General features: G+C 38.0%; 2 protein-coding genes across 2 annotated transcripts; one reads left to right on the top strand and one right to left on the bottom strand.

The window, feature by feature from the left end:
- Positions 1-4139: 4139 nt before the first annotated feature.
- LOC126788219 (zinc transporter 2) lies at positions 4140-5846 on the bottom strand. The gene is made up of 2 exons (XM_050514191.1): positions 5182-5846; positions 4140-4792 (listed from the first exon to the last, which is right to left on the bottom strand). Exons 1-2 carry the CDS (start codon positions 5807-5809, stop codon positions 4401-4403), a joined length of 1020 nt encoding a protein of 339 aa, XP_050370148.1. The 5' UTR covers positions 5810-5846; the 3' UTR covers positions 4140-4400.
- Positions 5847-9039: 3193 nt separating this feature from the next.
- LOC126787673 (probable LRR receptor-like serine/threonine-protein kinase At3g47570) lies at positions 9040-12555 on the top strand. Its single transcript, XM_050513564.1, has 3 exons — positions 9040-9331; positions 9414-11798; positions 11951-12555. The coding sequence occupies exons 1-3, from the start codon at positions 9061-9063 to the stop codon at positions 12334-12336; spliced, it is 3042 nt and encodes a 1013-aa protein (XP_050369521.1). The 5' UTR covers positions 9040-9060; the 3' UTR covers positions 12337-12555.
- Positions 12556-14039: the final 1484 nt, after the last annotated feature.

Raw genomic sequence — 14039 nt, forward strand, 5'->3', positions numbered from 1 at the left:
TCGTAACGTTCGCCCGGCCAAAGGCTAGGTTCCGACATGCCAAACACGTCCGAAGACATAAACTCGTCCGAAGACAAAAACACGTCCGAAGACATAAAACTCGTCCGAAGACATAAACACGTTTTAACAAACTCAATGTTAAAACCACGTACAATAAGCATCACGTTATATTGTACAATCAAATCAAAATGCTCAATATATATATCTCATCATCAAAATGATCTTATTCACAATGACATCCTAACAGTATATAATATAGCAAACTATATATATGTACCTATTTACCATTTTTACAAATACATATTCCACTATATCATATACATGTCATATTTCATTCTTTAAAATTCTGCATAAAACCCGAATTACCGCAAGGGGTAGATTCGTAATGTGAGATTTTACTCACCTTATAATCTCGAGCATAATTCCACAATTCGGAATGAAATTCCTTTTCTTGAATTATCGATCACCTTGAAAAGATAAGAAAAGAATTTAGAATCGTTACGTAAACCTTAAATGTCGAAACAATAATAATATGTTACTGTTCAGCAATTTCTGGTTTTACCAATTTACTGTTCACGGAGTTACTATTCATGTATTTACTATTCATGTATTACTATACAAATACATATTAATTACATATTTTTGTACAAATACATATTAATTACGTATTTCTGTATGCGTACATACTGTTTACGTATTTTCTGTATGTATGAATACAATTCAAAAATAAATATTATTTCAGTAAATAATAATTACCGATTTACCCTTCTGAAATTACTTTTATATTTACTGAATGTAATTTATATTTATATTTACCATATGTAAAATAAATTTACATTTACCGTACGTAAATCACTTTTACATTTACCGCACGTAAAAATAAATTTTACAAATTTACTGTTTCGGAAACATTGTTCACACGCCGCCGCACGTGGCGGCGCGTGGGGTTCACGCGCCACCTCTGGCGACCGCGCGTAGCACGCCACCGCCGCCCCATTTCTCCTCCTCTCCTTCTCCTCTACCCTCCTACGGTCTCAGACCACTCCTAGGCTACCACACGCACCCACACGCGCCGCCTCTAGGCGGCGGTATTCACCCTCCTCCTCCGATCTCCAATCTCCTCCAATCTTCCACAATTTCATCCAAAAACACAACAACAACAACATCACAACAACTCGATTCAATCAACCCTTACCTAGTTCAAGCCGTGGAAGCACCGGAGAGGCGCCGGAGTGGGCTCGACAACGGCGGAGGAAATTTGCAGAAACTTGGCGACGTTCGTGCGACTTCACGGCGGCGAGGCACGGGGTGGCGAGCTCGAGGGTTGCTGCGGAGGTCCTTGCGATGCCCTAGAGCCCAGCGGTGAGAGGTACGGACTGCCGGAGAGGGAGATCGCCGGAGATGAAATTTTCGGAGGGTGAGAGAGGGAAATCGGGGAGAGAGAAGGAGAGGGAGGCGGATGAGAGGAGAGAGAGAGAGAGAGAGAGAGAGAGAGAGAGAGAGAGAGAGAGATAGAGAGAGAGGTTTCCAAATATGGAAACCCTAAACTGAAAAATTCCCCTTTATACTCATTTTCAAAATCGGAAACTAACTTCCGACGTTAATAACTTTCACGTCCGACGTCCGATTCGAACACGTGATGCATCCACGAACTCGTATCGACGAGCTCTACAACTTTCGTGAAGGAAGTTTTCACAAACGAGCGATGGAACAAAAGTCAATACTCACGTTACGGAAACGTAACGTTTTCTAAATAAACGTTCCGAGAAAGTTTCCGTTTTCGTTTCGTAATGTCGCAAACCACCAATTGTCATTTTAAATGAATTTCACAAACTTTATAAATTGAAAACAACTCGATCAATAGTTCCGAAAAAATTCGGGTTATTACAGAGTTACCTTTGGCAACAGGAATTAGCGACATCTTTGCCAACAACTGTAGCAGCAACATTGCTCATGTCCTCATTTTGTTGATGAGTAACGTATTCTCTCGCTTCTTTAAATTTCCGCTTCAATTTGTTACAATTTTTCTTCATGTGGTCTGGAAGACCAGAATGATAACATTTTCCACTAAACCTTGTTCTGGATTTGCTCATACTTCTTTTGTGACCTCTGGGTCCTTGCTCTTGCTCCTTCCTCTCCTTTCCGCAACGAAGAATTGACCATTTTCTAAACTTGATGAAGTACTTCTTGTTTCTTCGTTCGACATATTATCTTTAATATTTTTCATAGATAATACACCATTAGGAGCAGAGTTACTTACAGTAACAACAAATGTCTCCCAGCTATCTGGTAACGACCTGAGCAGCAGCAACGCTTGTAACTCATCATCAATCTTCATGATCATCATGGCTAATTGATTGAGTACACTTTGGAAGTTGTTGAGGTGTTTGGTCACTCGAACGCCTCCCCGATACTTCATGTTGACGAGCTCTTTAATGAGAAAAGCTTTCTTGACAGTAGTCTTTTTCTCAAATAAGGACTACAGCTTCAACCAAAGCTCATGCGCGCTAGTTTCATTGGCAACATGGTGAAACATACTATCGTCCATCCATTCACGAATATGAACGATAGATTTGCGGTTCAACTTCGTCCAAATTGCTGATGAAATCTCACTTGGCTTGGCATCGTCTCCCTCAATCGACTCATGCAAATCTTTGCAATAGAGAATATCCTCCATTCTCGACTTCCAGGTAATCTTGTTGGAGTGGTTGAGTCTGATCATGGTACTCGTGATCCTTCCATTCTAGCAACTCCCAGTCAGAACCAGGAGCTCTGATACCACTGTTTGAGAATGCGAAAAAATGAACTGTAGAATAGAAATCGAAATAACTCACACCCACAAGCGGAAAATAAAAATGATAGAGAACACCGGGATTTAACGTGGTTCGGCAAAGTGCATACGTCCACGGGTAGCAACAATAAAGAACCTCCACTATACGAAGAAAAGTTACACCGAAAGAAACACTATTTCAAGACTCACACTTGACGGGATACACTCTCACACATTTTATTTTGCTACACACACAAAACTCTCTACTTGGAGTTTTCTCTCTATCTCTCACTCTTGATCACACACAAGATGATCTCTCCTTTATTGTTCTTCTATGTTTAGTACACCATTTCTCATATCTTTATATAGGCAAACATCTTTGTGCAATTCATGCATTTGCATGTAACATGCATGGAAGTAAAGTCAATTTTCTTCCTTGATTCATGCTCAATGTTGGCATGCTCATCAATGCATTCTTCTTTCTTTGTCAAGCAAATCAGCCACTTACTTCCCTAAGGTTGTAGCTTTGTTTCTTACCTTCAATAAAGATTGTTCTAAGTTTCAACAAAGATTGTTCCAAGTTTCAACAAAATCAGCTTCATCAATTAATGAGTCACCAAAATAATATGTGTGTTTGATTTACTCATGTGAACATCATCACATAGTTTTCTCATCTCCATTAAGGAGAGACTGACCCTATGAAATATAATGTGGCCAATCGGCTGTAGCGTAGATTTGACAAACAAGACTAGAATCGCCAAATGATAAATCGAGCTAAATATATAACGACTGTAATCAAAACTAATCTCTCAGTTCTATTTGTCAAATCTCTATATGCTGATCTCTCAATCCTTGATATTACTTCCCTGATTCTTTCCATATATCGTTATATATCCTCAATTAAAGCTAAGATAGAAGGTTTTGTTTTCGTTAAAAATTTCTTATCTCAAAAGTCAATACGGTGCATGGCGCCATGGCTAATCATCACTTTATCATTACAAGTGCGGAAGTTTTCATAGGGAAAACATACTTATTGACACGTTGAGAGAACGTATTTAAGTACATATATATGGGTCGATATAATTTGTTTTTCCAAATAGAAACGAGTCACATTGCAAAGAAAACTCTCGATCTGCTTCACCCGCCTCCTACAAGATCAAACCGGAAAGCTTGATATGCATGCATGGATTTGGTTATCCATCTTTTCCATTTTCTATTTTAATTCATGCATGCATGATTGGGGATGGAAAGATCATGTTCTTGCAATTGCCAAACACTGCAATTCATAAATAAACATCCAATAACAATTGAAGATCGAGTACAAGTCTACGGTGTTTAATAGAATCATCGAGCCCTAAGCAATATATTGAAGTAGAAATGAAGATATATACAATTATAAGCAATCAGGTCAATAGGCAAATTAAATCACCCCCGTAATGTTCTGATGATATATTTCATTTCATGGTCCATGTGTACGTACTAATACGTTTCTAAAACGCGGATAATTAATCATCACACCCTTATTAAAGAAGGTAATAAAATTCATAAAGTGCAAACTTATATCGGAATATACTTATTTTTTCACAAACGCAACACAACCAAATTTGTTCTAACTAATAATTAATTGGAACTAATCCCATATCATAACAACTGCCATGACTCCCACTCCAAGAAGCACGGCAAGAAATTTGAAAGCTGGAGTGTCAAAGTAACATTTGGTTTGTGGTGTAAACCCTTTGGCAATGAGATGGTTGATTGCAACATAGACGAAAACCCCACAAGCAAGCGCCATGGAAATCGCATAGATCCAATCAGCTACAGCTCCTTGAGTAGTTGCGTTAATGGCAATCCCTATGCCTACTCCAATGGGACTAGAAACAGCAAAAGCAAAAGAGTAGGCCGCAGTTAACAGAAATGCTCTCTTTGGTAGCATCCTCAGTAATGCAATTCCCATTGCAATGGCTGCAAAAATCTTGTGTAATGATATCGTCCATAGGTTCCTCCATGCATCGGCCTTTGTATCTGCAATGTCACAAACACATGGACTGACTTTTGGTGGCGATGATCCTTATAAGAACTAAGTGATTCATGCATCTATCGGATTACCCAAGAAAAAATAAAACTCAAGTGCATATGAATTTTGATTGAACCTTACATTCAAATTAGAAAAACCTAACCCGATCAGAGATACACAATAGATACAGAAAAAAACTATTAGTAGGCATATAGACATGTAATCCTGATCTGTGGAGTAAGATGCAAGTAAGCTCTTGAAGTGAGTCCAAGTAATCAAGGAGGATGGAGATCAAGTTTATCAGAATATCAGATCAGTCAATCTATCTCCTATGATGTAACAAACAAAAGAAAAGAATATGATGCTAGAAAACTGAAATTACTTGGTCCAAAAGTACCTGCAACTCCAACGGCAATACCCTCAAAAATTGAATGGAAACACAGGGCAAGAATAAGAAGTATGGTGTCTCCTATAGAATTAGTTGTCTGCAAGAAAACTGGGTTGACTCCATGTCCAATTGGAACTTCCTTGCTCCCATGCTCCTCGTCAACCCTTTCCTCCTCCACTTCAACTCTAGCTTCTGTTTCGCTTGACCTCGTCACATACATCACCACGCAATCGCCAAACATTGTTAGCATATAACCAGCCGAAGCTAGCATGAATGCAAAAGGGTACGCCTTGGCGGTAAGGTCTCGGAATGTCTCATTTGAATCGCTCAAGAAGTGCATCAAAGAGGTACCGAGAAAAACGCCACCCGCAAATTGAGTTCCCAAGAGAAGAAAGTTTTCATTCCATCGATAAAAATATGGAGAGATACCACCAATGAAGGTGGACACGAATAAAATGATCAAACACCATACTTTCACCAGCACCAAACTTTTCGAATGCAGATCTACGTGCTCGTCGCTGCTGCTACCGTCATCATGGCCGCTATGACCATTAACTAGGAGTAGTTGTAGGAGTAGAAGAACACATGGGGAGAGCGATGTTGACTTGAGAGTCTTGATGATATAAATGAAAGCCATGGATGATCAGTTTGATCGATGAAGTTCCTATATCTCAACCCAATAATAGTTTCTGATAGACTTGTCTACTATTATTGGCTACTTACAAACATTTTAATTAAACAACATGATCAATTAGTTTCATTTTTTCTCTTTCTAGTACAACATTGACTTTTTTCGATGATCGTAGTTCAACTGTACTACATGTACATTAGCAGCCTGATATGAGTTGAGACTTGAGAAGAAGCATAGTTAATCCGCCTAAAATAAAATACCTGACTAATTAAAGTAATCAATCATGCACTATAACCCTAAAGATTATAACAAATCTGCGGAAATTATATAAATATTCCACTTCTGTACCCTCACATCGATCACCATTGACATCTTACACATCCTTCTTGTTCATGTACGAGACAGATCATGCAAATCACGCTCAGGTGTCATAGGAGATATCCATTTATACACGTACATATTAATAGCTTTCCTACATGCATACATATAATAGACAAATTAAAAACTGAAACAGCCAAACAGGCCGGTTCATATCGATCGTCATTAATTAGGTTAAGATCGATATACAATGGCTGCAATAGATAAGAGTCCCGCGATCGACATCGATCAATACCATATATTCAAAGTCCTACCACCGGGCAGGAATTGCAATATGGAAGTTAATTGCATGTTGTTAGATTGTTAGAAGCGAAAAATATGTTCGTAACTAAGTGATCGATTTTCGTGCACGCGTTGGTAGATGGTAAGGAGGACAAGAACTAGCTTACTGCAGAAGTGCAGAGTAATATAAAAATGTTTCGGCATATAGCATACTATAGAACTATGAACAGGATAACACCTGACGCGCGCATAATTACTAGCTCTCCTGCAGCGACGTACCCTTCATTGTTATCGGTTTCTCCCTGCTTTGCTTTAGGTAGTAAAAGCTTCGTTGTGGAATGAACACAGTAATTTACGTTTTGATTGAAAGTCTTAAAATGTGGCTGCTGAAATATAAAGAAATGAGAACCCCATCACTGCCTGAACTCATTAAATTAAGTGCCCTGCTGCTGCAGATACTGCAGTAGAGGAAGCTAGCTTTGGTTTCGTTGATGATACATAAAATAGTACGGGGAGATGTCCCATGGAGGTGGTCCTAGTGGAATTATTACCCGTTAGTTAAACAGTTAAAGCTAAACCACCAAGCCTTTCAAGTGTACGTAGAACTACGTACGTGCTCATCGCTGCTGGTATTGCCAATTTGCTATTGGAATGTTCTCCATGAACGTAGATGTATGTAGAAGCAGGGAAAGTGAAATAGAGGTTGAATGAAGCCGTGGATCAGTGGATGAGTAATTTGATGTAAGATTCTGTCCCAAACCAATAATGATCTTACGTAAACTTTTATCTTCTTTTGAAGGATACAATTGATGGAAGCATGCAGGCCGAATATATGGTATGCAGCAGCCCATTTATCTTGGGGCTAAGACTTTAGCCCAGCCCAGCTTTAGAGAGGGTACTGAGCATGAAACGTCGGATACTACACGACACTGTGACTCTGGTCATGACCGACGCAAGCACATTCCCCTGCCGCCACGGCTCAACAACATACAACACCGCGACTCCACCACCCAGAAGACGTGAACAACCAGGCACCACCTTTGATTATACCAAAGAGTTGATGATCGATGTTCCATTTTGAAGACCTAGCCAGCATCAATTAAATCAATCATGCGATCATGTCTACCGTGTCAACAGGGCCGGCCCTGCGTGTCAAACAGGCTCAGCTCTATGGCAACATTAATTCCTAACACGCACCCAGCTAGAAGCGCATGCATTCTTCTCGTTCATACTTCAGCACTGGATTTAGAGTATAAATCCAAAATGATATCTGAAGTATCGTGAAATGTATTTTTTGGTACCTACGAATTTTTGTTATCCGAAATGGTACTTGAACTATTACACCGTTACCCAATATAGTACATCCGTTAGTTTCTCCGTTAAATTGATGACGTGACATGTATTTAGAGTTTTTTATCAAATATTGTAAAACCTTGTTAAATAATACCCGATTAATTAATAACCTCGTTAAAATAAAACATTTTCCGGTCTCTACTCGGAGCCAACGTGCTAAATTAATAATTCACTAAATGTATAAGATAATAGAAATTCAAGAATTTATTTAGCTAGACCTCATCGAATATATAAATTATTAGTGTCATAATTTATATAATAAATTTTAAATTTATGAGGATTTCATTAAAAAATTAATTAATATAATCATCATCAAACATTATAATATTTTGAATAATGTAATACATAAAAAATAGTATATCTAATAAGGTATACATAATAAATTAAACAATGTAAGTAAAAACTTTTTTCTTTACAATAAAATGAAACAAAATATTTATTATACCTTGATAAATTAATAAGTTATAAATTAATCAATAAATTAATAAATTATTAATTTGTTGATATAGTAATATATCGCTAAATTAATAAATTTTATCAATCCCGAGACTATTAATTTATAGAGGTTTTACTGTAAGTAATAGGAAAAATAATAATTTTAAAATTAATTTTATTATTATTACTAAACAAATATATATACTAAAACTTGTGTTATGTTTTGTGATACAAGAGTTGATTTTCCTCTTAAAATTACAAATTTTATAAAAAAAATATTGTAAATAAATTTGCAAATAATATAGGTATAATTTATGAAGTCCAACAAATTTTCAATCAATTTGGTGAATTTGTGAGAATTTTGGAGGAAAAGAGATAGGAAATAAAAAAATAATTGTGTATAGACCATTTTATCCTTCTAAATACATGTTACAACATCAAATTAATGGAGAAACTAACGGATGTACCATATTGGGTAACAGTACAATAACTCAGATATCATTTCGAGTAACAAAAATTCGTAAGTACCAAAAAATATCTTTCACGATACTTCATGTATCATTTTGAGTTTTTAGTCCTGAATTTATGCTAGACCAAGTCTCGATTACACTCATATTCTCAAAGCACCATTAATTGTCTCTACCTTCCCACCGCACATCTAGCAACTCAGACTCTTTCAAACACTCCCATCACTTTTCTTGTTTGACATTGGGACCTATCAGGAAAAAATTAAATCCCAGTCCAGACTACTAGTCAACAAAAAACACAGAATATCATACTTGACCAAATCTCTCTTATAAATTCCGAACATATATTGTTCAAAACAAAGAAACAAAGTAAGCTTTATTCCGGTGTAATCTTCAGTAACCATGGATTTCAACTTGCATACAATACTGCGTCTTCAGTTATCTATGTTAGCTCTTCTTCTATTTCTGAGCGTAGGGTTTGCTATAATTCCAAGCATCAACACAGACAAAGAGGCACTGATCTCATTCAAGGAGGCCTTGATTAATGCCCCTCCGTCTTTAATCTGGGACCAGAATACATCACCTTGCAGCAATTGGACTGGAGTTGTTTGCAGAAAGCATGATCAGAATCAGAGAGTTGTTGGTCTTGATCTTTCAGGCTTGGGACTTACAGGTATGATCCTATACTAGATATGCTTTTACTTTTTATATCTATCGTAATTATTTTTGTTGACATTGTAATATAATATTTACAGGGTCCATAAGCTCTCACATTGGTAACTTATCCTTCCTCCGTTCCCTTCAACTTCAAAACAACAAGTTGACAGGAGCTATTCCAACTCAAGTTGTTAACCTTTTCCGCTTGAGATCTCTGAACCTGAGCTCCAACACCATACAAGGTCCACTACCTTCTAACATGAGCCACTTGACTGCACTAGAAATACTCGACTTGGCGGGGAACAACATAACAGAAAGGCTCCCTGAGAAGTTGTTCGGCTTAAGTAAACTTCGAGTCTTGAATCTTGCACGAAATCATTTCTTTGGTTCTCTTTCTCCATCCATAAGCAACCTCTCATCCACGCTCACATATTTGAACTTGGGTACAAATAGCCTCAGTGGGATCATACCTAGTGAGGTGGGTCTGCTTAATAGTCTCAAGGAACTTGATCTCTCTGGTAACAAGTTCACTGGGACTGTTGCTCCCTCCATATACAACATCACTTCATTGGTTTTGTTTACTGTTGCTTCAAATCAACTTTGGGGTGAGATTCCCAAAGATATTGATCAAACACTTCCAAATATTCTATACTACCGGAACTGCTTCAATCTAATGACAGGGAAGATTCCTGCTTCTTTGCACAATATCACCAAGATTCGATCAATTCGGATGTCAAACAATTTTCTTGAAGGAACAGTCCCACCAGGGCTAGGAAACTTGCCAGACCTTGAAATGTACAACATTGGCTTCAATCGGATTGTTAGCAACGGCAGTGATGGTCTCAGTTTTATCACTTCATTGGCGAACAGCACCAACCTGCAATTTCTGGCGATCGACGACAATCAATTAGAGGGAGTCATTCCAGATTCACTTGGCAATCTCTCGAAGGTTCTCTCTATTTTGTACATGGGAGGGAATCGGATTTACGGTAATATTCCTGCCTCAGTTGGTCGTCTTAGTGGTTTAACTTTGTTTAATGTGAGCTACAATTCTATATCTGGTGAAATTCCCACTGAGATAGGCCAATTGAAAAACATGCAAGTGCTTACTTTAGCTGGAAATGAAATGGCTGGTCACATTCCAAACTCCTTGGGAAATCTCAAAAAGTTGAACGAGATTGATTTATCTGGTAATCACTTTGTTGGCCAAATACCCTCTTCTTTTTCAAACTTTCAGAGTCTGCTTTCCATGGACTTATCAAACAATCAGCTCAATGGAACCATTTCCGGTGAGACTCTAAACCTCCCTACTTTAAGCACCATCCTCAATCTGTCCAAAAACTTTCTTACTGGACATTTGCCTTCAGAAATTGGATCTTTAGTAAGCCTTGTCACTATAGACCTTTCTGATAATGGTTTATCTGGAGATATCCCGGGATCACTAGGAAAGTGTAAAAGCTTGGAGAGATTGTTGATGTCAAGAAATAGATTTTCAGGTCCTATTCCTAATGGTCTAGGCGAATTGAGAGGCCTTGAGTTTCTAGACCTTTCCTCAAACCAGCTTTCCAGCTCCATCCCAGAGAATTTTCAAGACCTACTCGCTCTTCAATACTTGAATCTATCATTTAATCACTTAGAAGGAGTGACTCCCAATGGTGGAGTGTTTGTTAAAAATTTCACTGCTGTTCATCTGGAAGGCAACCCAAAAATTTGCCTCAAATTTCCATGTGCGAAGAAGAATATTAGCAGAATAATAGTACCAGTTTTGGTCATTACTGTTGTGTTAGCAACAATATGTGTTACGCTGGGCTTGGTCTATGCCAAAAAAGGAAAAGACCGTAAAGCAAAAATTGCAGGAAGTGATGACTTACTAGTAAAAGGGCAGCATCAAATGGTATCGTATGAAGAACTCCGTCGCTCAACAGAGAATTTCAACCCGGGAAATTTGGTTGGAAGAGGGAGCTTTGGTTCTGTATATAAAGGGTTTCTTAGAGACCAAGGAATTGAAGTTGCAGTCAAGGTGCTTGATATAAGACCAACAGGGTCTTGGAAAAGCTTCTTGTCAGAGTGTAACGCTCTAAGGAGTGTGAGACACCGGAATCTTGTCAAACTGATCACCTCCTGCTCAAGCTTAGACTCTAAAAACATGGAGTTTCTGGCTTTGGTTTATGAATATATGAGTAATGGGAGCTTGGAAGATTGGATTAAGGGCAAAAGAACAAATGCAGATCGAAATGGTTTAAGCATTGTGGAGAGATTAAATATGGCAATTGATGTTGCTTGCGGATTGGATTACCTCCATAATGACTGTGAAGTTCCAGTGGCTCACTGTGATTTAAAGCCAAGTAACATTCTTGTGGACGAGGACATGACTGCAAAGATTGGAGATTTTGGGCTGGCAAAGTTGCTGATAGAAGAATCAGATCAACATTCTATTGGCTCCACCAATGTCCTCAAGGGTTCCATAGGATACATACCCCCAGGTTAGTAATTAACAATGAGCTAGCTAGTAGTTTCCTTATTCAAGTACTTCATGAGTTATTGAACAATTAAGACGATGTTATTCGCTTCCTCAGAATAATATCATCTTATAAGCTACTATAACAATATGGTTAATTGTTTCTTAACAATGCAGAATATGGTTTTGGACAAAAACCCTCCACCGCTGGAGATGCATACAGTTTTGGGGTAATGTTGTTGGAGCTGTTTACTGGAAAAAGTCCAACGGATGAAGACTTCACAGGAGATCTTAACCTCGTTCAGTGGGTGCAGTCATCTTTTCCCCACAACATTGCACAAGTACTGGACTGTAAGTTGTTACATTGTCAGCACGACAAAGGCTCAAATCCCATCTCAGAAGAACTGAATTGTCTGACCTCAGTTATCGAGGTTGGGCTCTCTTGCACCTCGGCATCTCCTGATGGACGCATTAGCTTGAGGGATGCCCTTCACAAACTTCAAACTGCTAGAGACACCTTTTTGAAGCTTGCTCATTTTGACAGTGTAGACTGCAGAGTGTAACTTTCAGCAAGGCCTTACCGATTACCTTGTACCAACTGGTAGTACATGTTAAGACTGATAGTGTATAAATAACTGATGTAATAATACCTGTCCATACATAGTACCCAGTAAATGCTACTTCTATATGTGATGAACATACGATCTGGTTTTTAGCTGAAACTGGCCATCAGAAATTGAGCACATGTATGATATTGGGTAAACAAGGGGGGAAATAGCTTATAATACTCAAGAAGTCATAATCCTGGATTTATGAATTCATATATAACTCTTTTGTTTTTAAGAATGTGAAATAAAAACTGGTCTTGAAAACAAAATTCCTTTTCCTTTAATTCCATGGAAACTCTGCAATGATTACATTCCCACAACCCACTTGTTTCTTTATTTTCCACTAGGTGATGTTTGAATAATAGAGGCCGAGATGTTGATGAGGAAAGGTCAGTCCTAACTTGCGATATCATTAATTCAGTGCATTTCACATTCAAATGAGAAATCATCCAAGAAATAAAAGAACTGCCATTCTTGTTCCAAGTCACTTCCAACCAATGCAAAGACCATTCTTTTAGATACTTATTGTGTATCAATATGTGCACACGCTAGTCATGACTCATGAGTAGGCAGGACATGGCTGTAGGAGATAGCCAAGTTAAATTTGAATAGCAAGGCATAGGCATAAGTCAGCCACATATGATAACCAGCCGTTTGAAATGTTCTTGTCTAGGAAGCACGGAAACGCGGGGGAATGTTCGTTTCCGTGCTTTCGAAGCGGAACCATTACGGAACTGCGACGGAAACGCCCGGAAACGTGTTTCCAGAAAAATGTATTTTGGAAACGCGGTGGAAACGCGAGTTTCCGATAAAATAAGGTTTTTTATGTTTTTTTTTCTTAAAAAATGAAGGGTTAGATCTATTTTCGTCGAGTCAAATGACTCATTTCGACATACTTTCGACCTCCCGCTGAGTTGCCGACCCTCCCTCCCTCTTGTTCATACTTAGATCTCCCATTATATTTGTGTTATTTCGAATGTAGAACACTAAGTTATTTAAGTTATTTGAGATTTTAAGTTACTTAAACTAAAAATTTGTTATTATGTTTATTTTTTTGTATAATTTATATATATATTTATTATAATTTTTATTTCGACGTTTCTAAAACATACCCGCTTTCTAAAAAAAATTTAAAAAAACGCTTCCGCGTTTCCAAACGTTTCACTTCTGCGCACCTGTACCCGATTCCGTGCAGCCTAAATTCTTGTAGCAGCCCATGTGAGAAGTAGAAGCTTGTACCACATACTTTGAGCCAAGCAAAACTCCCCACAACAAGTAAGCATGCCGAGGTGGATTGGTGGACAGGATATAGTATGCCAACCAACATAGAGCAACACATACTGCAACACTATTTTACATTGATAGAGTACAAGTACAAAAGATTATTATATGGAGGTTATTATATGTTATATGCACAAGAGGGTTACCTTCAAGTTGAATTGAACCTAATTAAGGTTTATTTCACATTTTCATATTAGCTAGTTATTTATTGCCAGAACCAATGCATGTGGTTTTGGGCGTTCAAAGCGCGCATGGGGGGAATTCATTTTTGGCTAAGCCGCCTAAGCACATGATTATCAATCATACATAAAGGATAGGCATGTGCTTGTATGAGAAGTATGGGTGTGATGAAGTATCTTTCATTTATATAGCTTAGA

The sequence above is a fragment of the Argentina anserina genome, chromosome 3 (assembly GCF_933775445.1).
Source record: "Argentina anserina chromosome 3, drPotAnse1.1, whole genome shotgun sequence".
NCBI classification, from domain to species: Eukaryota; Viridiplantae; Streptophyta; class Magnoliopsida; order Rosales; family Rosaceae; genus Argentina; species Argentina anserina.

Excerpts from the sequence above, each read along its gene's own strand:
- LOC126788219 (XM_050514191.1), bottom strand. The coding sequence starts at position 5,809 with ATGGCTTTCATTTATATCATCAAGACTCTCAAGTCAACATCGCTCTCC. Across the intron at positions 4,793-5,181 it reads TATTGCCGTTGGAGTTGCAG|ATACAAAGGCCGATGCATGG; the intron begins GTACTTTTGGAC and ends GTGACATTGCAG.
- LOC126787673 (XM_050513564.1), top strand. The coding sequence starts at position 9,061 with ATGGATTTCAACTTGCATACAATACTGCGTCTTCAGTTATCTATGTTA. Across the intron at positions 9,332-9,413 it reads TTCAGGCTTGGGACTTACAG|GGTCCATAAGCTCTCACATT; the intron begins GTATGATCCTAT and ends TAATATTTACAG. Across the intron at positions 11,799-11,950 it reads CATAGGATACATACCCCCAG|AATATGGTTTTGGACAAAAA; the intron begins GTTAGTAATTAA and ends TTAACAATGCAG.